General features: G+C 42.2%; 1 protein-coding gene across 1 annotated transcript; it reads left to right on the plus strand.

Moving 5' to 3' along the window:
• Positions 1–158: 158 nt before the first annotated feature.
• On the plus strand, positions 159–21,813 carry LOC117245647 (circularly permutated Ras protein 1). The gene is made up of 19 exons (XM_033609128.2): positions 159–218; positions 2,517–2,568; positions 4,485–4,550; positions 8,219–8,344; positions 8,454–8,537; positions 8,624–8,709; positions 8,931–9,128; positions 12,396–12,440; positions 12,558–12,647; positions 14,028–14,179; positions 14,277–14,358; positions 14,924–15,051; positions 15,382–15,466; positions 18,201–18,307; positions 19,143–19,255; positions 19,363–19,474; positions 20,441–20,581; positions 20,948–21,041; positions 21,235–21,813. The coding sequence occupies exons 2-19, from the start codon at positions 2,517–2,519 to the stop codon at positions 21,364–21,366; spliced, it is 1,893 nt and encodes a 630-aa protein (XP_033465019.2). The 5' UTR covers positions 159–218; the 3' UTR covers positions 21,367–21,813.
• The last annotated feature ends 3,809 nt before the right edge of the window (positions 21,814–25,622 follow it).

Genomic DNA, 25,622 nt, shown 5'->3' on the forward strand with positions numbered 1-25,622 from the left:
TCTTCTTCTCTTCCTTTTTAATATTCATTTCTTTCTGTCTCTCGACCACCAAGCCTGCGCCAACTTCCTGACACACATCTCACACGTTCACACACACGCACAGCGCTGCTTTTTTAGACTTTGAACACACCCACATGTTCACCCACATTATAAACCTGCTGCGTTAAGCACTTGCTTTCAGTTTTAGCAACACCGCTGTGCACAGACACCAGCAAAAGGTAATTCAATTCTTGTTGCAATGTGTGCATTTGTGTGCATTTATTTGTGTTCCCAGTGATTTAATCAACAAAAGGCTTCCCAACTGTTATGCTGAGGTATGATGAAAGGCAGTAGAGCTTTCACTTTGGTAAGAGTGTCAGTGAAGGCAGAATCTCTGAAACCTGATTTGGTTTTGTAACGTACCATTCATTTGATCATTGTTTTAAAATTGTAATAATTCACACGTTAGTTTAGAAGTGACATATTTTTAACATAGGATGCTCACTAAAACTATTTAATATAGTGTCAAAAGTTAAAAGTTTATAGGTAATTTTCTCTCTTATCCTGTTAAAAAAAATTAGCGTAAATTGTATTTTTTAAAATTAATTTTTACTTACATTGTTGTATCACTATTACCATCTCTCTATTTTATTTCATTTTATCTATATTTATAAAAATAATAATTAATAATAATAATAATTATTATTATGATTACAGTCTTTTTTTAGACTTTATTTTTGTTATCATAATAAGGTATTTACCTATTTATATTTACTGGGCAGTGAAACTGAAGTATAGAATTATATACGCCCTAAAAAATTCAATGAACACAACTATTTAAAAATTAAAAATAAGTTAAAGTGAGTTGTAAAAAAATAAATACATAAAAATATATAAATATGGTAATGGTACCATTGAGAAAGCAAATATCTATGGAAAAGAACAAATGTAATTTTGCAGGTTTTTACTAGAAGAAAATCAAATTTAAATCCTTATTAGTTGTGATAAGGACAGCTGTACATTGTTAATTTATAGCATGAGATGTCAACCAGATGGTAAAATGGACGTCATCAGGTCAGGTGGTTTATAATAGTAATATTAAATAGTAACAGGACGGTTTCAGTGGTTCAGTATAGAGCTGTGGTTTTTAAACTTTTCACGGCCAAGGCACAACTTTATTTATATCTGTACACTATAACTTTTATAACATGCGTTATCACTACATATGATGACAAAAATAAGACAGGTAGCTTTCTTGAAACTCTCTACTCTTGCTCCGTACAATAAAGCGATCCATTGTCCCACTCAAGGCTTTCTCACACACTTATAATTCCCACATGCAAACGGCGACAAATATGTTCCCCCGTGAAGGTTTTTCAATTCAATTACATTTTTTAGCTAGTTTGCCTCTTCATTAGGAAATGGGTGCCGTAACATACTGATAAATTAAAAATACATTCATGACTCTTTGTACAGGCCCAGTTGAATATTGCAATAATAATGTGCAACTTTGAATGTGTTCACGTAAAAGTTGTGGAAAATAAAAAGAAAATGTTGGCGTTGTACATTTCTGCAGAGCAAAGGCATGTTACATTTGTGCGTTTCATACGTATCGTAGCGTATGAGCTGACTTTTTTATCAGGAGGTGGCGCGGTAGTGGATGGCGGGGAGACGCTGGGAGACTGTTGGTGATCTATTGGTGTTTTTCCAGCGGAGATGGCGCCACAAAAAGCGGGTATTTTAAGCCAAAACATGATCTTTTCCGAACCATGATCAAGGGGTTTAGCTAGTTTCAAGATTTCTGCTACATAATAAGGTACATATGTCACACAACAGGTCACCAGTTGCATCTGTTAATCTGTTTCATGCTGGATGAACTTTTGTTTTTGTCATCTCGGTCACGGGCTAACAGCTGTTTAAGAGCAGGGCAAAGGGCTGCTTGCAGCTGTTTGGCATCACGGTGACCCTGTAGTTAGTGGCACGTACTGTAATTTAGTCAGAGGTCTGACCTCTAAAACAGCAGATGGTTAGTGTGTTTCCACAGCTCTGAATCTAATCATGTAGTCTGGTTTGAGAATTCATGAATCATTTACTGTCAGATGAGATTTTCTTGCTTCATCATGGTACGGTGCCAGCTCTGTGACCTGTTTTGGCTCATGCTGGTTATAAATACCGGTTTAAAGTGTAACACTCTAAGACGCACAGTGCATACACCCTGCGCAGCCCTCGCCACGCCATTATTTAGCATGTTGTTCTCTTTTTCCTCACAGTCGTTCAAACAGGAAATGTTTGCTGTCATGGTTTTACTCAGCCACCTGTTAGCTAGAAAAATAACCAAATCAAGGCGCCGGTTGCCACGGTGACGACACATCCACAATGCCAGGAAGCTATTGTCTTACTGCTGATCTGTCGGATTTCTGCATCCACTGCTCATATTGCTCTCTCTTGAAGTGCGTGCAGACGTGACTGCGTTTCAAGTTTTTAAAGGGTCTTTTTAAATGGAGCTGTAGAAACAAGTGTGTGTTTATGTGTCTCAGATGGAGTTCGCCTGCAGTCATGTTGTGTGTAACTGGAGGCCCGGTGGAGCAGGTGAGTGCAGTGAAGATATTTTGCCGTCTGTTCCACAAACATTGGAATAGTTTTTCTCTATTACACTTTCCAACTACGCTGAGATTTTTTTCATTTGCGTTGATCTTATCTGAGGACGTATGCCTGTTTTCAAAATTCATTCATGCCATTCTTACGAGCTAAGACAGTCAAAGGTTTCAGTAACCACGAACAACTCTCCCAAATCCAAAAACTAGAGTGCTAAAACCAATTTGTGATGTCATGTGGTAAAAACTGTAGCTGCTCCACAGACAGTGTGAGCACCCAGGGGAGTGTTCTGCAATACACTGAAAATCTTAATTTAGGCAGTGTTCCTCTTTATTGTGGTTTTTACAAACGAGTGATAATAAGTGATGTTGAGATGAACTATCTCTCATTCATCCAACTCAGGGAACTTTTTTATCTGTTCTAAATGTACCTTAAAGGGATATTTTTCAAGGTTCTAATACCCTTGTCAACTGGCAGTGGAAAAATATGCTTGCTTTATGCAGATGTACACCGATCAGCCAAAAATATTAAAACCACTGACAGGTGAAGCAAACATTGCTCATCTTGTTACAATGCAATGTTCTGCTAGGAAACCTTGGGGTCCTAGCATTCATGTGGATGCCACTTGACATGCACCACCCACTTAAACACCACTACGGACCAAGCAAACCCCCTCATGGCAACGTCATCCCATGGGAGTAGCCTCCCCCCAGCAGGACAATGTGTCATGCCAGACCACAAAAACTGCTCAGGAATGGCCCAAGGAGCATGACCAAGAGCTCAAGGCCTTGACCTGGCCCCCATATTCCCCAGATCTAAATCTGATCGAGAATCCTTGGGACATGCTGGTGCGTCATCTCGCAACCCCCAGGACTCTAAGGATCTGCGGTGAAGACCCTGGTGCCAGACACCACGGGGCATTCCCAGACTTCCTGGGTCCATCGTAGGCTTGTCATGATACCAGAATTTCAGTAGTCGATACCAATACCAGTGAATTTCCACGATTCTCAGTACTCATTCGATACCACGATAAAAATCAAAAAACAGAAATTGAGGGGGGCCGCCTTTTAGCAAAGACGATGGAGAACAGGTGTTCTTCTTCGGCGCTCGTCCTCGGCACAGACTGACGCACGTATACTGTCCCTGTCAGTTCCAACAGGAATCGACACGGCCCGCTGAGGGCAAAGTTGTATCCAGTATTTACGGTACTGAAAAAAACAGGTACCCAAGTTTTTTTTGCGTGTTGGTAGACTTGGTACCAAAGTATCAGTTCTCATGACAACCCTAGTCCATACTTTGACATGTCAGAGCTATGTCCAATCCGTAGAGGCCCCAGTGTTGATGGGCAGTACATCTGGGGTATTGGCACGTCCAGCAGATGCTCAGTCGAATTGGGATCTGGGATATTTGGAGGCCAGGTCGGTGCCTTGAATCTTTGTCATGTTCCTTGGGTCATTTCTGAGCAGTTTTTGTGGTGTGACATGGTGTATTGTCCTGCTGGTGGGCAACTGCCATCTGGGAGTGTTGTTGCCATGAGGGGGTTTGCTTGGTCTGCAACCGTGTTTGGGTGGGTGAAGCGCGTCAAGTAGCATCCACATATATTCCAGGACCAAAGGTTTCCCAGTTGAACATTGCATTGTAACAAGATAATCGATGTTACTCACTTCGCCTGTCAGTAGTTTTAACGCTTTGGCTGATCAGCGTAATATATATATGACATCACAAACTGGAGTTTTAGCACTCTAGTTTTTGGATTTGGGAGAGTTGTTAATGATATTTTTGGACTGCCTTAGATCATAAGAATGACATGTATGAGTTTTGAAAAAAGGCAATTTGTTCCATTTAAATCATTCTAGCTTCATTTAGCTTTTTAGCGCCGTAAATGTGTCTCAATGAACTTATTTTCCCAGCATCCACAGGTGCTTCTCTGATAGAGCTCCAGTGTGACGACACAGCAACTGTTAAAGAGCAAGAAGGTAATTTTCTGTCTCTTTCACAGATTTGCACAAAAACACACACATTCATAAAGGTCAATGCATCTACACTGCTGTTTTTCTGTTTCACATTCTCAAGAGTATTGCAGTGAAATAACAGGAAAGCATATTAAGCAGAAACGTTTGTGTGTGTGTGTGTGTGTGTGTGTGTGTGTGTGTGTGTGTGTGTGTGGGATGCTTGCAACTGCAAGAGACAAAGACAGAGTGTAGGAGATGTGCAGATAATAACTCAACAAGGGAAAGTCCACACAGAGCACACAGCTGTCAGATAAAGTTAATCATACAACAACAAAACTTAGTTAATCTCATCACTGGAAAGAACAAACAAACAAACAACAACAAGAAAACCATCAGTTTCTGTCTGTTTTGTACATCCATCCACAGTAAGCCAGTCTTTCTCAGAACAAAAACACGGTTCAGGTGGATGAAACAACGCTTGTACGCTGCAGTGTGGGCGCTGAATATGGTTTAATACAGTGGTGGAAGAAGTATTATATTGTTTACTGAAGTAGAAGTACGAATACCACAGGCTAGGAATACTCTCGAGTCCTGAATTTAAAGGTCCAGTGTATACGATTTAATGGCATCTAGTGGTGAGGCTGCAGATCTGAAATTTCTCTGGTCCACGAAAATGTGAATGGCCCCTTCTAGAGCAATTTGTCTGTTCTGGGATACTGTGGAAAAACATGGCGGACTCGGTGGAAGACACGCCAGGCCCCCAGGAAAGCAGCTCAGTCTTGTTTCCAAATTTCCCCTACGGTAACTCGTAGTATTGCAGCCCAAAAAACATTTTCCCTACAGACTACTAACATAAAAGAGACGTCTGTAAATGTGTTGACAGGACACCTCAAACTGCAAACAAGGTCATTTATGACACTTTCTATTATGAATGTTTCCGATCCGTAGAGGTCCCAATGTGAATGGGTAGTACCTCTGGGGTATTGGCATGTCCAACAGATGCTCAGTCAAACTGGGATCTGGGGTATTTTGAGGCCAGGTTGATGCCTTGAATCTTTCATCCATGAAGGTTTTATATTTGTAAAATTTTCCTCAAACCAAGAAAAACAATCTAAAAATCTGTGATGCCACCATGATGGAAAGTCTACGAACCAAGCAGGACCTCGCAGGTGCCATCTTGGGGCTCAGTTATCTGGTTGTTATCATGCATCTCTGAGCAGGCCCCTCGGGATTTGCGCCACTGGTGACGGCACAGTTTGACATGGCTTGTGCCAAAATTCATTATCTTGAAATATATTTGATATCGTCAGTGTGTTCATTTTTAAAATGCAGCTTAAAGGGATGGTTTGGATCTTACCAAACCATCCCTACAGTAGATGTCTGTCAGTACTTTGGAGAAGCAGACAGGGTTACCGCCACTGAAGCTAAGCTATGCTGTGGACAGGGGCATCAGCAAAATGTATTTTGGCCACTTTTAAAATCCATATCAGTTTAAGTTCACGCTATATGTCAACCATTTTCACTGCTTTACCTTTTAGTCAAACGGCAATTTCCACGGAGGAACTGAAGCTATTAAATCACACTCTTCAAAGCCAGACTCCATTGTGGAAGACAGTAATTTAACATCTATAAACACAGGAGCTGTCACGCCATGACGTCCTTACTCTAACCTCCCTGTGTAATCAATCTACTGTTTATTTATTTATTTTAGTTATCTGACAGTAATTAGTATCTAGATCCTAAAATGTTGAGGCAGAGGGAACTGTCTGTAGCTCTTGAGGGTGAGAGGCTGTCAGCAGATAAACAGAGATCTGTGTGGGTACATGAGATCCTAAAAAAGAGGGTGGGTCGGGGCGTCAGTGGTTTGGTGGATGGAGCGGGCGCCCCATGCGCAGGCCTGTTGCCGCGGCGGCCCGGGTTCGGCTCCGGCCTGTGGCCCTTTGCTGCATGTCGTTCCCTCTCTCTCTCTCCCCCTTCACACTTGACTTTCCTGTCAATTAAAGGCAAAAATGCCCCAAAAAATATCTTTAAAAAAACAAAGGAGAGGGTGGGTCAAGGGGAGTACCACCAGTTGGTCCCGGAGCTTCTCCTCCTTGATGGACGATGGACGACTCGGGGGCAGTTTGACAACTCGCTGTCTATCGTCGGGCCGTATAGAGTGTGCCAGTAAACCCGGAACTCCGTTAGCGCTTTTAGCACTTCCGGTTCTCTCGTCTAAAAGTCAATACGTTTTTTGAATGGGATTTTGGTAAAATGCCTCAAATAAGGTCTGTGGTTAACAAAAGCTTAAGCGAGTTTCATGTTTTGTTCTACGACATAAAACACGTCAGTAAATACCCTACTTGTGAATTTTGAAGCTTTTACGTGTCGTAAAAAAGCCGGTTGCTAACAAGTTGCTCAATACGACTACAAACCCTGTCAGGGACATTAAACGTCATCACCCCCGAACAGGCGAGAGTGCTGGCAGTCCACCATTACAGCTTCTTATTTAGCTTAAACAGTCCGATTTCCCCATTATACAATGCTTTTAAAATAAAGCGGCCGAAATCAGTTGAAAGCTTAGTGGCGGTGACGTCAAGAGTCATGCGACCGTGGAGTAGTCATGTAGTCTGTTAAAGCCTAACGTTAGCTTTTTATTTCTGGCGATCGCATTTAAGCTTCAAATGCGGTATGAAAGGTGTTCATATGTGAAGATTATCTCGCTGAACAAAACCTGTAAGTATCATAAACTTGTGTTAGCCACAGAGCTTATTTTCTGACATAATCCAAAACGCAATGCAAAAATCACATTCACTTTCTCTTCCGGGAACCAGCGCGATGCTAAACTTCCGGGTTTTGACGTCAGCCCTGGCACACTCTATAGCTCTGGATATCCAGCAACCACTACCACCAGTTTCTCCGCCATTGTTTACCAACTGTAAACTTGTTGTTGTGACCACCACAGAAGGCCCGCCTCTCAAATCATCCAATTGGACAATGGGAAAAAAGATGACGAAAAAAGACATGACATGGGGCGCTTTTCCGCTTTAAGTTGACGCTTTTTCAACGGGACTTCAGAGCACTCCGGCAAAAACACCAGGCGCCGAAAGCGCAGAACCACGAGGCGGGTAGCAACGCAAAACCGCAAGCAAAAAGCTTAATTCTCATAACAATCAATTACAAAAAGCCGCCTCCAGCTGCTGAAACACTTTCTCTGTGATCAGGACCTAACTGATCGAGACTGGTGGACCAGCAGCTCCTGTTTTCAGCGAGCTAAAATCAGTTTTGTCAATGGAGTCTGGTGGCTTTGACGAGAGTAGAGATAGGAAACTGAAGCCAGCCCTATAAGAAAGGTAAAGCAATGGAAATATTCTCAATATAGCACACAATTAAACTCCTACTGATGTTTTAACGTGGCTGAAATGCTTGGTTTTCATGGCAGTATTCCTGTCTGCTTCTCCAAACTGGGTGCCAACCACCTTCTAGCTACAGTATGGATAAGTATGCAGCTTCACTTCAGAAAATCCAAACTATCCCTTTAAACTGAATTATAATAAACCAGGCCCTCTGTGCGTGCCTAATTATGAATGCTAGGCTATGATTTTACAATCGCTGTTCAGTAGAAGTGTTGAGCAAATGGTTTTATCTTCAAATGAATTCATATTGGAGTCAAAAGACAAAGTTCTTAATCTCTTTTCTGTCTCACGGTCCAGTTCCTCCACCGCTGCCACCTCGTCGTTTCAGAAGACCTCGGCCTACTTCTCTCCCTTTCCCCCCTCCTCCTATCATTCAGCCTACACCGGTTCCTCGCTCCCTCCCCCCTCCCATCCCACCCAGAGGTGAGTTCTGTTTGCTCTAACCTCCTCTAACTCTCCCTGAGTAAATCATAAATGCTTCAAAGTTCTATTTACTGTTTGCCTTTTTCATTCCTTTGTCACCTTTCATCAGTCGACAGGGAAGGAGGAAGCAGGCTGGAGGCCAACGTCAACGTCGTCTCGCTCAGTATCGGAAAACTGGTCGACATCAGCCAAGGTCAGAGGACACACACACATGCACACATGCACACACACCTATACCACTGTTTTTTGTCATACCTCTTTTTGTCCTTCTCTAAGCAGCCTCAGGCCAGGAGAGTTTTCAGAGCCCAGTGGTTTGTGGGAAATGTAGTGCTGCCTTGTCATGTCTGAGTTCTATCCAGGGGAACGTGAGTGAAAAAAATATTTTACTCATTCACTTCTGCTGTTATATAGTTTCTCTAAATCCTAACCTCAGTGTCATGTGCGTTTTTATTTACTCTACACAGTCGTTTCTTTCTCTTGAGATATGATTGATTTCTCTTATCAGTGCAACAAAAGTGGTTGAAACAAACGACCACTAAGATTAAACAAAAGATAAAACGCCCTCTCTTCTCTTCCTGTTGTTCAGGTTTGGGTGTGCGAGTTCTGCGGGTGTGAAAACAGTGTAAGCAACAGCATGAAGAGAGTGTGTGTTGGTCAGCGCAGGGGTGTACATAGCGACGACCTCTACCTGCCGAGTCAGAGCGACGACGACTACCAGAACTTGGAGGACACGCTGGTGGTGTTCTGTGTGGACATTTCTGGCAGCATGATTGTCACTACGGAGGTGTGTATGTGTGTGTATGTGTGTGTGTGTGTGTGTGACATCTTCAAATCCCTTACTTAAGCAAAAGTACAAATGCATTCATACAGTTTTCAGATAAAACTGTAAGATAAAAGGGTAGGATCTACGTCGACATTGAGCCAAAGCTGTAGCTATAGCGTCAATTCAACGCAGAAGTATAAATTCCCTATTAGCAGTAACAGCCAACATGGCTAACTAGCAGCGTTGGGCAGCAGCGTCACTACAAGTAGCAACATTACTGACTTAAATACATTTTTCAGTAGCGTAATGGTGACGTCACTAAGTTAGTAAATTGGCCGAGTAGTGCGGTAGCGTCCACAACAGCTCTTTTCCAGGAGCAGCTCTTTTTCTTTGTGGAGGTCTGGATAAACGTAAGGATAATAAAACTGACGCCAGCGCCACACCGAGGCATGTAGACAAGGGAAGACCCGCCCGACTCTGCCTCTGATTGGCTACATTACACTTCTTGACGCGTCTCTCATGTGTATCGCCCATAGACTGTTTATATTTAGTGGACAGGACGTGTTCATGTTCTAATGTCCCCAAAAATGAAAAGCTTTCACTTAGCTTTGTTATTTTTGTTTCTATTACTGTCTTTTATTTATTCTGGTTTTTCTGAGACACTGATTTGACATAAAGTAAAAAAAAAAAAAAAAAAAGAGCCCGGTCTCACTCTGAAGTCATCGAAATTGCGTGCGCAGTGACTTTCGGAGTCAGAACCCAACGGAAAATGGCGTCCTTTAAAGGGATAGTGCACCCAAAAAAGAAAATTCAGCCATTATCTACTCACCCATATGCCGAGGGAGGATCAGGGAAGATCAAGTTTTAGAGTCCTCACATCCCTTGGGGAGATCGGCGGGGGGAGCGGCTAGCACACCTAATGGCTGACGGCGCCCCAGACTTACGTCCAAGAACACAAAATTGAATCCACATAGTATCTCCAACATGCTCATCCGTAGTGATCCAAGTGTCCTGAAGCTCCGACATAAAAAGTTGTTTCGAAAAACGTCATTTGAACCGATCACTGTAGCCTGTAGCTCTGACTGCTTCTCTGTGCTCCGCCCTCACGTGTGTGCGCTCAGGGTGATCGGTGATGCACGGTCTCTGAAGAGAAGCAGTCTCGTCAGTACTGATGTCCAGATTCTCAAGTGCAGGCATCGCCAATTCCCAGTCTGAGCAGCAAAGACTTTCCTCACCCGTTGGCATTGCTTTGCATCTGAAACAACTACACCACCAGGTTTCGAGTGCTCGACTCCAGTATTCTGCAGCTGGCTGAGGGTTAGGCTCATGAGCTGCGGCGGCTGCTTCGTCCAGTAGCCTGAGTTCCGTGCGTATACTCGGGCTCAAACAAATACGGCTCAACAAAGAAATGCTGTTCCTCCTCAGTTTCAAAGTCTTCAGACATGTTGGGCTGTCCTTTGCTAAAAGACCGTAGTGCAAATTATCTTTTAGCTCTGTGGTTACTGTTGTCTTGGTGGTGCACGTGTCACGTGATGTAAACACAGGTAAGCAAAGCTCATGCTTTCGCTGGTCTCGCGCAAGCGTGCACACGTGAGCGCAGAGCACAGAGAAGCAGTCAGAGCTACAGGCTACAGTGAGGCTAAAAACAGAGTTCATATGACGCTGCAGTACACTTGGATCACTACGGATGAGCAATATGGAGATACTTAGTGGTTTCAATTTTGTGTTCTTGGACGTTAGTCTGGGGCACTGTCAGCCATTAGGTGTGCTAGCCGCTCCCCCCTTGGATCTCCGCAAGTGTTGTGAGGACTCTAAAACTTCACCAGGGCCTCCGTCGGCATATGGGTGAGTAGATAACGGCTGAATTTTCATTTTTGGGTGCACTATCCCTTTAATGTCGGCATGATTCACGGCTGGTTGCTGTTATAGTTTAAAAGCGCCCGACGGGGTCAGGGGGAGACGCGGCAGGACATGGACAAAAGTGAAAGGGATAGTGCACCCAAAAATGAAAATTCAGCCATTATCTACTCACCCATATACTGATGGAGGCCCTGGTGAAGTTTTAGAGTCCTCACAACACAACTCCACCTAATGGAGGTTTACTGCGCCCCAGATTCAAATGTCCAAAAACACATAATTGAAACCACAAAATATCTCCATACTGCTCGTCCGTAGTGATCCAAGTGTCCTGAAGCCCTGACATAAAAAGTTGTTTGGATAAACGTCATCTGAACTCTGTTTTTAGCCTCACTGTAGCCTGTAGCTCTGACTGCCCCTCTGTGCACCGCGCTCGCGTGTGTGCGCTTGCGCGGGACCGTGAGACATGGGCACCGCATTCATGTGTATGGAGATATTTTGTGGTTTCAATTATGTGTTTTTGGACGTTTGAATCTGGGGCGCCGTAAGCCTCCATTAGGTGGAGTTGTGTTGCTACCTCCTCTCCCCTTGGATCTCCGCAAGTGTTGTGAGGACTCTAAAACTTCACCTGAGCCTCCCTCGGCATATGGGTGAGTAGATAATGGCTGAATTTTCATTTTTGGGGGCACCATCCCTTTAAGGCGGCGAAAGTCAGAGTCGGGTGGGTAGGAGTCCAACATCACCGACTTTCACCCGAGAGAGCGGTGTTCATGTCCCGTAAGATTCTAAAGCCAAACCCTGTTCTTTTTTCCTAAACCCAGCCGAGTGTTGGAGTAAAAAAAACGTCAAATCACAGTGTTGTAACGACGCAGTGCATTTCTTTTAAAAGAGACTGTATGTAAACGGTAATCTTCCTGTGAAAACAGAAGTGTATGTTGAAAGAGGACAATGCATGTAACAGGCAGAACTTGACACGGCGTCCCAGAACATCAACAACCTACACACCTAGGGTACCTTGCACCTCGTATGTGGACATGGAAAGTCCATGACCAAATGTCAATATGTGACGAGCTCAGAGTGAGAATGTGTTGAAAAAAATAGTACTTGGTACATTTCTCTGGAGACAGCTTCAATGTAGTGAAACTTTATTTTGACGTAGAGTAACTGGTAGCTGAGCTCACTACATTTTCCAAGTAGCTTGCCCAACATTGGGAACTAGACAGCAAAGAGCACTGCCTTTATAAACTTCATCAACTCTAAGAAAGGAAACAAAACATTAACTCTACACAGTTTAAATGGAAACTAAATTAAAAATCACAGAGGACATTGTGTAGTACTACCTTAAATCACCAGCATGTACATGTGAAATGATCACCTTAATTTTTTACATGTGGAGAGAAATATCAGTCATGTCATGTTGCTCCACTTTAGGTTCCGTCAAGCAGCGGAGCTCCAAAATACATATCCAGACTAGAGGTGAGACGTTAAATTTGTTGTTAGTTTGGTTCATTATTAAACCGCTAAGAGGCTGAATGCACTCTTTACTCTTTAAATAACATTTTGTTAAAGACTGCTGCTTTTGTTTTCCCCCAGGGTATCCAGGATGCCCTCCAGAGGGCGCTATCACTCCTTCTGCAGCAATCCCCCCGCAGGAGAGTGGCACTGGTGACATTCAACGATGAGGTAGGAGAAATCATGTCCTCCATTTCAAATGTTAATTAAAGTTATTTATAATCCAAAGACAGAACAGAAAAAGGTAAGTGTAAATGTAATTAATTCATTGTTTTTCATATGTATAATTTTACTTATTCATATATTATTTTGTTAAACTCATGATAGATAAATTATGATAATTCCACATGATTTACTTTTGGGGACTTTTATGTCACAATGCCATATTTATTTCGAAGCTCTTTATATTTCCTCTAAGTGCTCCAGGGATGATGTTTTGCGTCACCCTTGTTCCCTCGTCAAAAATCAAAAGCAATCCTCGAAGCCTAAATGCAATTGTCATATTAAGTAAAAAGCTAACGTTAGGCTAGACTAGGCTATAAAACCATCCTTCTTTCAGGCAAAATAAAATTCTTACTCTTTCCTTGTAAAATACAGGATATTTTTTGTTTCATACGACCTCTGAAAATCCTTTAAACGAAGCAGTCTGACCCAAAGTGGGTCAAATAGTCAAACAGAAATTGATTTGTTCTCACAGGGTCACAATTAAAGACAGTACAAGGTTACACTAAGAGGTTTACATGGGTAGGAGTGGAAATGGTGGAGTTTTAAGCTCTGTTTCCACCAAACATTTTCGGTATGGTACCTTTGGAACAAAAAGTAGTCTAGCACCTAGACCCTAGAGTTTCCACTGCAAACGGTACCTTAAAATGTGGGCGAGGTTGTTGTCACTCACTGTGTTTCCACATTATTGGTGACACAGATGGAAGTCTGTAAGTTATTTTTTCTCCGACTCCAGCTGCTGTGAGAGGCAGCAAAACATCCTTTCATTTTATAGTTACAGTTCACTGATAAAACTCTCCACAGTATGAACAGTGGTTACATGAGCCTCAAAACCAGACACAACTCAGCCCTGAGCAGAGTGACCATCCTCTACTGACCAATCAGACTGCAGTGTTCACAGCTCCACCTTTTAGTACCACATCTGTGTGCTAGGTACCCCAACAGAGGGGGGACCAAACATGGGGACGGTACAGAGCGGTTCAATTGGCACCATCCACAACCGTACTGCTCGGAGGAACTGGGGCTTAAGTCATCTTACAAACCTCATAATGATGTCACTCAGAATCTAAAAGTGCAAAGATATAACTACACCTACCAAAGCCTCAGCATCACCTCTATCCAAGAACCAAGACATACCTTTCATAAAACAAATGGCTCAGACAAATACTAGTAGTAGTATTAGAGTTCTTTATGATATTTGTGGTAGTAGTAATAATACAAACAAAAGGGCGATTAGTACCAGGAGGGCTTTTTGAAGTCTAATATAAATACTAGCATATTTAAATACCCGTGATGCTCTGACCTTTTTTTCATGTTTGTTTTTTACAGGTTGTAATATATGGTGATGGCACAAGCACTCCTCTCACTCTCAGGGACTGGGCATTGGTTGACTATGACCATATATGGCAGCAGGGTGTGGCTTATAGTGTCCCACACTGTATTGCTGAGACGTACCAACAACTTGTACAGGTGGTCAAAAAGTACGTGACCGTGGAGTGTGTTTTCTGTGTGTGTCTGTATAATTTAACATCCCATCTCTGTGGTGTGGAATTTTAAACACTGTTTTTAATATCTCAGCCTCAGGGAGCATGGCGCTACATGTCTCGGCCCTGCAGCGTTAGCCTCGGTTGCCATAGCGTCAAGGTATCCTGGGTCAAAGGTGAGTGTGTCCTAAGGACAAGTTCAACATTTCCGCGATTCTGCTTTCTTGCTGAAAATTAAATCAGAATTTATAGACGTCAGAATTATTTTTCTAGCTTTGCTTTTAAATAATCTGATTTATAAATGGCACAAAAACAAATGCGTCATCAGTGGCCTCAGGTACGTCTCCATTTCCACAGCCCCTAGTTCACATTCATGCTGTTGAGGTATGACAACAGAAATGCATGGCATGCTTTGGCAATGGCTGGCAGTTATGTAAAGTAAAGATAAGACAAACCTATTGCAAAGCAAGATAAATTCTCCTTTGAGAAGCAGAGGAGCAAAACACAGTTTATATGTACATTCTAGAGCAAGACTAAGCTGAAAATGTGTAATCTTTGTATCAGCTCAAAAGTATGGAGAATTCACATGCATTGTTGAGGTGTCACATCATCAAACTGAGTCCCCATTGCATTTTTACAATGATGTTGCCCATCTGAAACCCGCTTCTGTAGGCTGGCGAACAACAGAAATGACAAGGAAACTTGTGAGTGATGGAGCTCCTGATCTTCTGTGTCCTGCAGGTGATTTTGTGCACTGACGGCAGAGCCAACATTGGACTGGGTGAGATGGATGAAATTCCCTCTCTGTCCCCCTCTCACCTTACTCCGTATTTCTACAGACAGCTGGCTCTGCAGTCCGTGAGCAGTGGGTGAGGATCCCTACTTGTAATGCATGTGTTTGTAACTGAGCAGATTAATCTCTGGCAATTAAAAGTTAAAACTTCAATTAGTAGCCCGGGCTATTACTTGTTTAAATCAGTGAAATCAACAGGCCTACATTTGGGACAGGCCTTTAATTGCTTACAGGGCAATCAAGGAATGGACACATAATTTGAGGTAGCCAACAACCCACTTGTACACATCCGAAGAACTTCTATCAAAAAAAAAAAAAAATGGACTGCTTGGCAACCAGACCAGGCCTCTAATTGAGACAGTTTTACGGTAATATAAAATATTCTCTCTTTCTTTTCTTCTCCCAGTGTCATAATATCAGTGATGACTTTTGAAGGGACAGATTGTCGCTTGGCTGACGTCGGGAGACTTGCAGACACGACTGGAGGAAGGGTGAGGCACTGTACATTCACATCAATATAATTGCTGGCACTGAGGAACATATTTAATGCAAATGAATGTTCCGGTTGTGGGGAGTGTACTGAAACATTCTTCTCATGAAGGTGTAACCACGACTTGACCTGAAGAACTACTTCAGTATAAGTACAAGTTCTACAGGCTGGCAGTGTTTAACCGTTTGTTCACATCACCAGTTGCTCAAACTTGCAAGAGGGAATACTTATTTCCTATGAGACAAACATTTAGCAGATAAATAGCATGTTTGCATTACATGTTAGCATTTAGCTAAGCCCCGCTGTGCCTTCATGTCAGGTTTTACTAGAAAAGAGTCATACAATGTGCTATTCAACCTCGTCAGAAGACAAACATATCAGAAAGGAAATGGGGGATTTCTGAAGTCATTCAACCACCAAAAAGCACAGCATTAAAGAGAAGCTGTGGTGGGTGTGTGGTGTAGTTTCAGCTGGGAGATGTGTTCAAGTGGCAAGTTCGCGAAGTTCCACAAGCTCTCGTAGGTGTTACAGTCTAATAAACTCAAAATGTCAAGACGGAAATATTATTTCACTTATTTTCTTATTAAAGAAAAAATATAACCATAAACTTTCTGAATTCCTGAATTTTCTAAGACGAGCTTAACTGCCTTGTTAACTCATCAAAAAGGACACTTCATCCAAACTAAAGAAACGAACCAAAACTCACCAGAACTGTCTTGGTTAGTCTTTCCATTGTTCCAACAATCACCACCTCGGGTTTGGCCAAAATAAACCCTTAGGGTAGCCTGGAAATCCAGACTCAAATCTAGAGAGATTTTGAGTCTGGCCCTCACCAATGCACCCTTCCTACCCAAGGGGCGGCAATAACTGAGGCATATTAAATGCTGCCGCACGCAATTGGATAGCAGGATGGCCAATCAGAGCAAAAAACAAGGTGATGTATTCATTGCACTAAGCCCCATTTGTTTGCCGAACAGTGTGGCTAACTGATATATTATGCTCTTGCCGTATCCCGTCGCTAAAACGGCAAAAACATTATTCCTGGAAGCGAAGGCTTCTAGGGTAGTCTTCTGTTCCTCTCTCAAGGAAAAAGATAAGTGTAGTTGGCTTAGTGTTTCTTCCAAAGCTAAACTGAATGGACACGGTCCTTCGGCAGCTGCCATCTTGGCTGTTTACTTTTCAACTCCTACGGCGCAGCGTTGTCTTCATCATGTTATGCCCGCTCAGAGCCCGCCTCTGTCAGATAGACTGATCTGATTGGTCCAGTGGTGATTCATGGGGGTCTGCCCGTTGGGGCCAGTTCCCCATGCAGAGCAAATTCGAATTTGCTAGGGGTGGAGCATCTGGATTTCCAGGTTACCCTTAAGGCTCATTTATGCTCCCTTTACATACGAAAATGTATACGTCCGTTTCAAATGATGTTACCGTCACTGCCCACATACTTCCATGCGCCCTTTACGTTGGCATGGATGTTAACCAATATATTCACCAGGGGGCAGCCCAGCGTCAAAAGTTTATGACAACAACAAACTCAAAAACAAACATGGCGACTGTGGAGGAGATATTGATAACGTACCTCTTGCATAAAAGACAAAAACAGAGGCAGCGTTGTAGGAGGCGGTGGTCGGTGAGGCTGTTAAATACATCGTGACTGGAGGACAGAGAATTGTTTTCTCTAGTACTGCTGATGAAAGAAATTTAGTTGTTATTTCTTCTTTGTGTCTCACTAGAGCTACGTATCGGGTAGTGACAGCAACACTGCCCCCACGGTTTCTGGTGGTACTGCTCCGTTTAGCCCGTATCTGTAAGCTTTATGGAAACGTGCAGAAATACGGACGAAATGAACGCAGAGCACGGGCAGAAGGCTCCATCCGTATCCGGATCCATATTTAACGTTGAGCATAAATGAGCCTTTAGGGTGCTTTCAGACCTAGCGTTGTCTTGCTTTGGTCTGAATCAGGGACTACTTTTGTTATTGCATAATTGCTTAGAGTTGGTTTGTGTTCTCACAGCAGCATTTACAAGTGGACCACATAAAATATCTTGTTCAAGAAAGCTGCTCTTGATTGGTCAAAAGAATCCAGGAAGTAAACAAAACGAAGAAGAGTGAGACCACCTCTTCAAGAAGGTCTCGGTCCGGTTGTTTTGGTGCACACCTGAGTGTGATTGCTGTGTTCACACTTGCCCAAATGAACCGCACTTAGGCAGCAAATGAACTGAACCAAGCAGGGTAGGTGTGAAAGCACCTTAATTCACCCAGTTAGTTGTGAAAATATGCTGACTGTCCACAGTTATTCTCCGCTGTCTCTCTCTGTCGTTGCTGGCATTTTTGTGCTGCTAGATTAGCTTGCTGAATGAGAGTCTGTCGCTCAGTAGTTTCACATAGCCAGACCTGTCTCCACACTTCTTTCTAGCACTGTGCCCGCTGAACAGTGGCTCTCATTCGTTCTCTGGAGGAAGACCATTAATCAGCTGAGTAAAATGACAAATATCAGCCAAATAAAAAATGCCCTGAAAAAACAACTGGTGATGTACTCAGCCAGAAGCTGATATAGTCGTCCAATCACCCAACCCTAACTTCTATCCAGGCAGCTGCCAGTTTTAGTTCAGTAAATTATGAACATTCCCCTGTAAAGACTTGGAACTTGTTTGAGATCTGTCATAGTGAACAGTGTCTCTCTCCCCTGTATTGTGTTTCATTCTCTTCCCCCAATACTGCATTTTCTCCTGCACAGGTAAACATCGTGAGCATCGGTACTGTTGCAACAGAGATCCAGTCTGCCTCCATGGACAACATCCTTGCCACAGGAGTCACAGCGACCCTACTTGGTCCTGATGGAATGTGAGTGAAATCAAAATTACAGAGACAGGAACTTTAAGGGTTACTTTTGGGTGTACCTTTTGTACATATCCATACCTGACAACATAGCTTTTTCACAGGGATTTTACACTCACCGGCTACTTTATGAGGTACACCTGTTCAACTGCTCGTTAATGCAAAAAGCTAATCAGCCAATCATGTGGCAGCAGCTCAATACATTTAGGCATGTAGACATGGTGAAGACGACCTGCTGCAGTTCAAACTGAGCATCAGAATGAGGAAGAAAGATGATTTAAGTGACTTTGAACGTGGCATGGTTGTTGGTGCCAGACGGGCTGATCTGAGTATTTACTGGGATTTTCACCACAACCATCTCTAGGGTTTACAGAGGATGGTCCCAAAAAGAGAAAATATCCAGTGAGCCAAAATGCCTTGTTGATGCCAGAGGTCAGAGGTCAGAGGAGAATGGCCAGACTGGTTCAAGATGATAGAAAGGCAACAGAAAGTCAAATAACCACTGGTTACAACCAAGGTTTGCAGAAGACTGGTTTCTTGAACATGACAATGAGTTCACTGTACTCCAATGGCCTCCACAGTCACCAGATCTCAGTCCAATAGAGCACCTTTAGGATGATGTGGAACGGGAGATTATCATCATGGATGTGCAGCCGACAAATCTGCAGCAACTGTGTGATGTCATCATGTCAATATGGACCAAAATCTCTGAGGAATGTTTCCAGCACCTTGTTGAATCTATGACACCAAGAATTAAAAAGGGCGTCCACCCTGGTCCTAGCAAGGTGTACCTAATAAAGTGGGCAGTGAGTATGATTCTCTTCTTTCTCTTTCTCTGTAGGTATTTTCCCTATGAGGAGGAAAACAATCACAAACTGGTGAGAGAGATAGGGAATGTGACCATGGGGCTGGAGATCACCTTCCAGTTCGCTGTAAAACCAGAATTTATGGAAGGTAACACATACAAAATCAACACTGACATTTTCTGTGATATGGTTTACACTACACTGTGGGGACTATGTCCTCATAGCCCAACTAACATCGTGGGGACCCGCACCCAGTTTTTCTACAGAAGGACACACTTCCATTCCAACTCCAGCTGAGCTTCAAGACCAGAGACCAAGACAAAGTCACTCGTGTTATCACTGAGCAGCGACCAGTTACTACCTGCAGGTAAACACTGTACGCCTGAATAGTGAACTCAAAATAGAGTGTGCCAGGGCTGACGTCAAAACCCGGAAGTTTAGCATCGCGCTGGTTCCCGGAAGAGAAAGTGAATGTGATTTTTGCATTGCATTTTGGATTATGTCAGAAAATAAGATCTGTGGCTAACACAAGTTTATGATACCTACAGGTTTTGTTCAATAAGATAATCTTCACATATGAACACCTTTCATACCGCATTTGAAGCTTAAATGCAATCGCCAGAAGTAAAAAGCTAACGTTAGGCTTTAACGGACTACATGACTACTCCACGGTCGCATGACTCTTGACGTCACCGCCACTAAGCTTTCAACTGATTTCGGCCGCTTTATTTTAAAAACATTGTATAATGGGGAAATCGGACTGTTTAAGCTAAATAAGAAGCTGTAATGGCGGACTGCCAGCACTCTCGCCTGTTCGGGGGTGATGACGTTTAATGTCCCCGACAGGGTTTGTAGTCGTATTGAGCAACTTGTTAGCAACCGCCTTTTTTACGACACGTAAAAGCTTCAAAATTCACAAGTAGGGTATTTACTGACGTGTTTTATGTCGTAGAACAAAACATGAAACTCGCTTAAGCTTTTGTTAACCACAGACCTTATTTAAGGAATTATACCAAAATCCCATTCAAAAAACGCATTGACTTTTAGATGAGAGAACCGGAAGTGCTAAAAGCCCTAACAGAGTTTCGGGTTTACTGGCACACTGTATACTTTTGCAGTATTACCTTGATGGTATCCATACTAAAGAGTATCAAACACAAAAGTCTGTTAGATTCTCAGTCACTGTTCAAAATAAATGCCAGTGTTTACAGTCAAAGTAATGCTTTAAAAAGTGGATTTTTAATATCAGTGTTGAAACCCTCAGTGTCAAGAAATGTGATCTGCTGTGTTCGAGATCATTTATCTGTGTTTCTCTCATCTCTTCTGTCTGAAGTCGGATTTGGGCTGGAAGCCTCAACATGGCGGTACTTGGCGTTCACTGCGCTCAACTCTGTGCCAGTTTAACCATGGAGGGTCGAGTGGAGGAAGCACAGAGGCAACTAAAGGCACAGCAAGACCTGCACAAATTAATCAGGTACGACTCTGATCCAGGTGGAGGGCAGATGACAATGTATGACGATGCGTTTAACTTAATGATTAAGACATGTTTTTACATTTAGAAATATTTTTGGATTTCATCAATACAATAAATATAATAAACAATATAAGACTGAATGATTTTATTTTTAAGTTAACACATCTTTTTTGTGTGTATTTATCTCTGGTTTACAGCACATTGTGGGGACCCAGACCAGGTGTCCCCATTTGGGTCCCTGTTGGTCCCTGTAGATGTTTATTTTGCATTTAAACTTGGTTTTGTGTTAAGATTAGAATTAGGTTTAGGTCAAAGTTAGGATAAGGGTTAAGGCAAAGTGTGTATGTCACTCTTTCTGCCCCATAGTAAGCAGAGGCCAATCAAAAAGGAAGAAAGCATCTATGGCAACTGGATGGACACCATGACATCGATATGTGATGACATCACCATGGAATCACGGGTAATTTTACACTTTAATTACCAGGATGTGGTGAAATTATTTATAATTATATTACTTATGTGTTAGTTTTATCTGATTCATAGCTGTCGTGCAGAAACTCCACATGCAGTTTCATTATCCATGCACCATCCTTTTGCTTCGTACAGGTGAGAAGTGGCTTTCATTGATTTGTCGTCTCTTTTTCCGCCTCCAGACTCTCTCTGATGAAGCAGCTAAGGTAATGTACCAGATGAAGAGAGCCAGCAGTAACAGCAACTACAGCAACACAACTGAGGTCCAGAAGAAGACCAGGAGGAAGAAGAAGGCTCTCGTGGAGGGAATGTAAAGACCAACAAATATGGAGACTTGATTTCATATTTAGCTCAGGTGGCCACAAGTTTTTATTTAGCACGTGCAGTACTAGAAGGAGCTTCACTGTGAAGCTGACTGAACTGGAATAATATTGGAATTAACATGTAAAATCATTACCACAAATGATTTATGAAATAATGTAATACTGTGTATTGTTGACTGGTAATTGATTTGATAAATCCAAAGTGTACTTGACTTAGACAGAAGCATATGTATTACTGTATTAGCATACAGATTTTATTGTGCAGCTCCTTACAGTGTCAGAAAATGGCTGCACTGCAGGAAGCTGTGGCATTTCAGTGTTATATACGGTTTAACGTAACACTCCAAACCATAGTTGTATGTACTGTATGTACACACTTGTGAAATAAGACAAAAATCTTTAAACAATATTAAAACATACCACAGATTACAACATCAATATTTCCTCATTTCCTTCTATTTAAATCGATGCACTTTTGTTTATTTGTGGTACTATTAAACAAAAGCAGATACTCTGTATGAAGTTATCGGCAGTACTGACACCCTAATTCATGCGTCACTTCACTGGCTCTTTAAAACACACTAACACTGATGGGCGAACGAACACACACAGGAGGTGAATCTATCTCTGAATGCGCCCTTATGTAAAGTTTAGATGTTGTGACGTGTGATTTATAGAATGTTTTCTGTGTGTTGACAGTGACATGCTTGCATTGGCTGATGCGTTGCACATTAGTATTTGAGCTACGAGTGTATGTGTTTTATTTTCATGCACTGTGTTGCGTGGGTTTTTGGCGGAATCTGACCTGACAGTGATCTAGAAAGATTTCTTTGTATGTTGTGTATATAATACAGGCTGTTTATGAAGGCTGTGTGAGCAGTTTATGGCATCCAGTTATGTCTTTTCATATGCTGTGCCTTTTTTTGAAGGATGCAAAGGATGCCCCTAGACCAGCGTTGGGCAGTAATGTGTTACAGTAACAATACTACTTTTTCCAGCAAAGAGTAGTGTAACTAATTACCAATAAAATGTCACCAATTATAGTACAGTTACCCCAATAACAAACAACTTATTACAAAGTTACTTTTGTCATCACATCACAGACTAATTTTCGTAATTGTCACGCAGCCTAGCCACGTCACAAAGAGGCAAGCTAGTTTGGAAGATGGAAACACTCACCCTAGTCGCTGTAAATATTCCCATTACTTAGATTTTGTCGGGATTTTGCTGTGGGTAATGGTACTAAAACTCTTTCCTCCACGAAAAACACATCCCCAAACCTCTGCTCTGAAAGACCTCAGCTACTAAGAACTACAGCTCAACAACGTGAAGCTCCAGGACATACATCGCACCAAAAGTGAGCCCTCCTTGGCCACGGACGTCGGCTGTAGCTCTACACTGGCTTAACAACCAAAACTGGATTTTAACTCGTGGACAGCTGCAGCTACAAAGAACTAATGAAGCTTGTGGTTGGATATGTGGTGGATGAAATGTTGCTCCATGAGTGACTCTCTGTCTTTGAGACAGAGCTTTGGGAAAATACCAGTCACAAGCAACAGTAGAAAAAATAATTGGCAAGCTATGTGACCTTAGCTACACTTACCGGCAATTTCCCTGACATTTACACAGAGACACATTTTTTGGGGAGATACACCATAACCAAATTTATGGGGGGGTAACGGAAAAGTAATGTAACGAGTAGTGTAACAAATTACTGCTGGCAGGGAGTAATAAGTAAAGTAATTTCATTACTTTTGAAAAGAGTAACAAGTAATGTGTACTATATTACATTTTAGTAACAAGTCCAACACTGCCTTAGACTCACTTAGTTGCAAAGTTGCTCTCCAACAGTGAATGAAGCTGTAAATACCAGTGATGAACTTGGGTAACTTCCATGATACCTGAGTTTTATACATAATGTGCATTGGAAGACAATGTGCCAGATTCTTTGTAAATCCTATTTGTTTGTCAAAATGTGTGTATTCAGTTCATTCATCCATCCATCCAGGTTCATCTGCTTATGCAGGGCCGGATTGCACAGGAGGCAGGCTGAGCAAAGAACTTTGGAAAACCTCTAACAGGAAGTGCCAACAAGACATAATGATCAGACAACTGAACCACCTCAACTGACCCCTTTCAAAATGAGGGAGCAGCGGCTCTACTCTGAGCTCCCTTTGGATGTCTGAGCTCCTCACCTTATCTCTGAGGCTAAGCTCAGCCATCCTACGGAGGCAACTCATTTTGGCCTCTTGTGTCCGTGATCTCATTCTTTCGGTCACTACCCAGAGCTCATGAGTCATGACCAGTGAATCAAAAGCATGACTAATCTGACTAGTCCACTGAAGCTTCCAGACAGCCTGGAGAAAAGGCTGTTTTTGAATCTGGTGCAGAGGTCGTGTTAACCGATTATTCTCGATCAGCGGCTGAATTTTTTCAACATTGATCTTAAGGTCGTCCATCATTTTGACAGACCGGCTATTGTTTAGTCTTGCCTTTGATCATGTGTGCATGACCTCATTGTTGAGCTGGCGCTTTGGCTATCGCATTTGTAGGCTTTATCTCTACATACCATTGTAAAATGCTTTGAATGTCACAGCCCAAAAAAAGAACAGAAAAAAACATACATCTGCTTCGTGTGGTGTTGACTGCATGGTCGGTGTCTCTGTTCATTCTTTCTTTCTGTGCCCTTGTAAATGCATTTCATATTATGTATATTAATCAATAAAAAATGAAAATGAATGAGTGAAAATAAACACACACTGACCAGTCGCTACAAAACACCAATGTTTGAAGCTTAAAAAGCCAATTCGAAACACACTGACCGGTCGCTACGAAACACTCACATCTGAAGCATAAAAAGCCAATTCGAAACACACTGACCGGTCGCCACAAAACAGCCACATCTGAACCTTAAATAGCTGATGGAAACACACTGACCAGTTGCTACAAAACACCCATGTTTAAAGCTTAAAAAGCCAATGGAAACACACTGACCGGTTGCTACAAAACACCCATGTTTAAAGCTTAAAAAGCCAATGGAAACACACTGACCGGTTGCTACAAAACACCCATGTTTAAAGCTTAAAAAGCCAATGGAAACACACTGACCGGCTGCTACAAAACAGCCACATCTGAAGCTTAAATAGCCCCTAGAAACACACTGACTGGTCGCTACAAAACAATCATTTTTGTTGGTCATTGGTCCTAAACAGTGGTCTACAGCTTGGCAGGCTTCTCACATGAGTGTCACGCCATCCACCATCCCCTCTATGTCCTGATGACAAAGTCAGCTCATATTTTACGTCACTCTAGAAACGCTGATATCATATGTATGAAAAGTACAAATGTAACGTATTAATGGTTTGCAGAAACGTACAATGCCAACATTTTCTTCTGGCAACTGGGCCGAATTATTGCAATTAATGCTGTACAGCCTCCATTAACTTAATCATAGAAATGTATTTACTTTCCTTTGTGCCATTCAGTAACAACATGGTGTCATTACAGAGACTACAGGAAACAGGTTTAGTCCTTGCATGTGCCAGTGTGTGCCTGTCAATGGTGCAATAGTTCTTACTGTGTGGAATGTACCAGAGGAAATGTACCAGTGCGGAATGTACCAGAGGAAAAGCACTGAAGGTACTGCTGATTGGCAGATAGCGAAGCAAATTTACTTAAATCTTGTGTGTGAGTCGTTGCAACGCAAGCAGATTAAAAACACACCAGTGGTAGACTTACATATACTCAAACACCGTAGTAAAGTGCAATTATGAGATACCTGTAAGTTGTCATCTTGTATCTAGTATTACCTTTTTATGCTTATTTATACTTATTACTACATTGTATTGTTCTCGTTAGTTCGCAGATTGAGATTTTACGCAAAAAAACTTAAAAACAAGTTTATTAAATTGCTGCATACACATTAATCACTAATAACCCAGCTTCTGCTTTCTGTGTTAAATACACCAGTTACATAGGATAGTGACAACACCCACTACAAACTAGCTTCTTTTCTTGCAAGGTCAACTGTGACGTCGACACTTACCAGAGAAACTATTTGCATGTGCCACAGGTTATATTTACTAAAAAGCTGAGTCACTAGCACAATTAACGAAGATGTTTTTGTAACAAAGCCCAGCATCCTGTTTGGCTACACACTGTCTGACAGTAGCCTTATCTCTCTCTGAAGGTACCGCCTCATTTGCCGAAAGGAATGCCAAACGTGTCCAAACGCACAAACAAAAACC

Source organism: Epinephelus lanceolatus, chromosome 22, assembly GCF_041903045.1.
Source record: "Epinephelus lanceolatus isolate andai-2023 chromosome 22, ASM4190304v1, whole genome shotgun sequence".
In the NCBI taxonomy this organism is placed as follows: Eukaryota; Metazoa; Chordata; class Actinopteri; order Perciformes; family Serranidae; genus Epinephelus; species Epinephelus lanceolatus.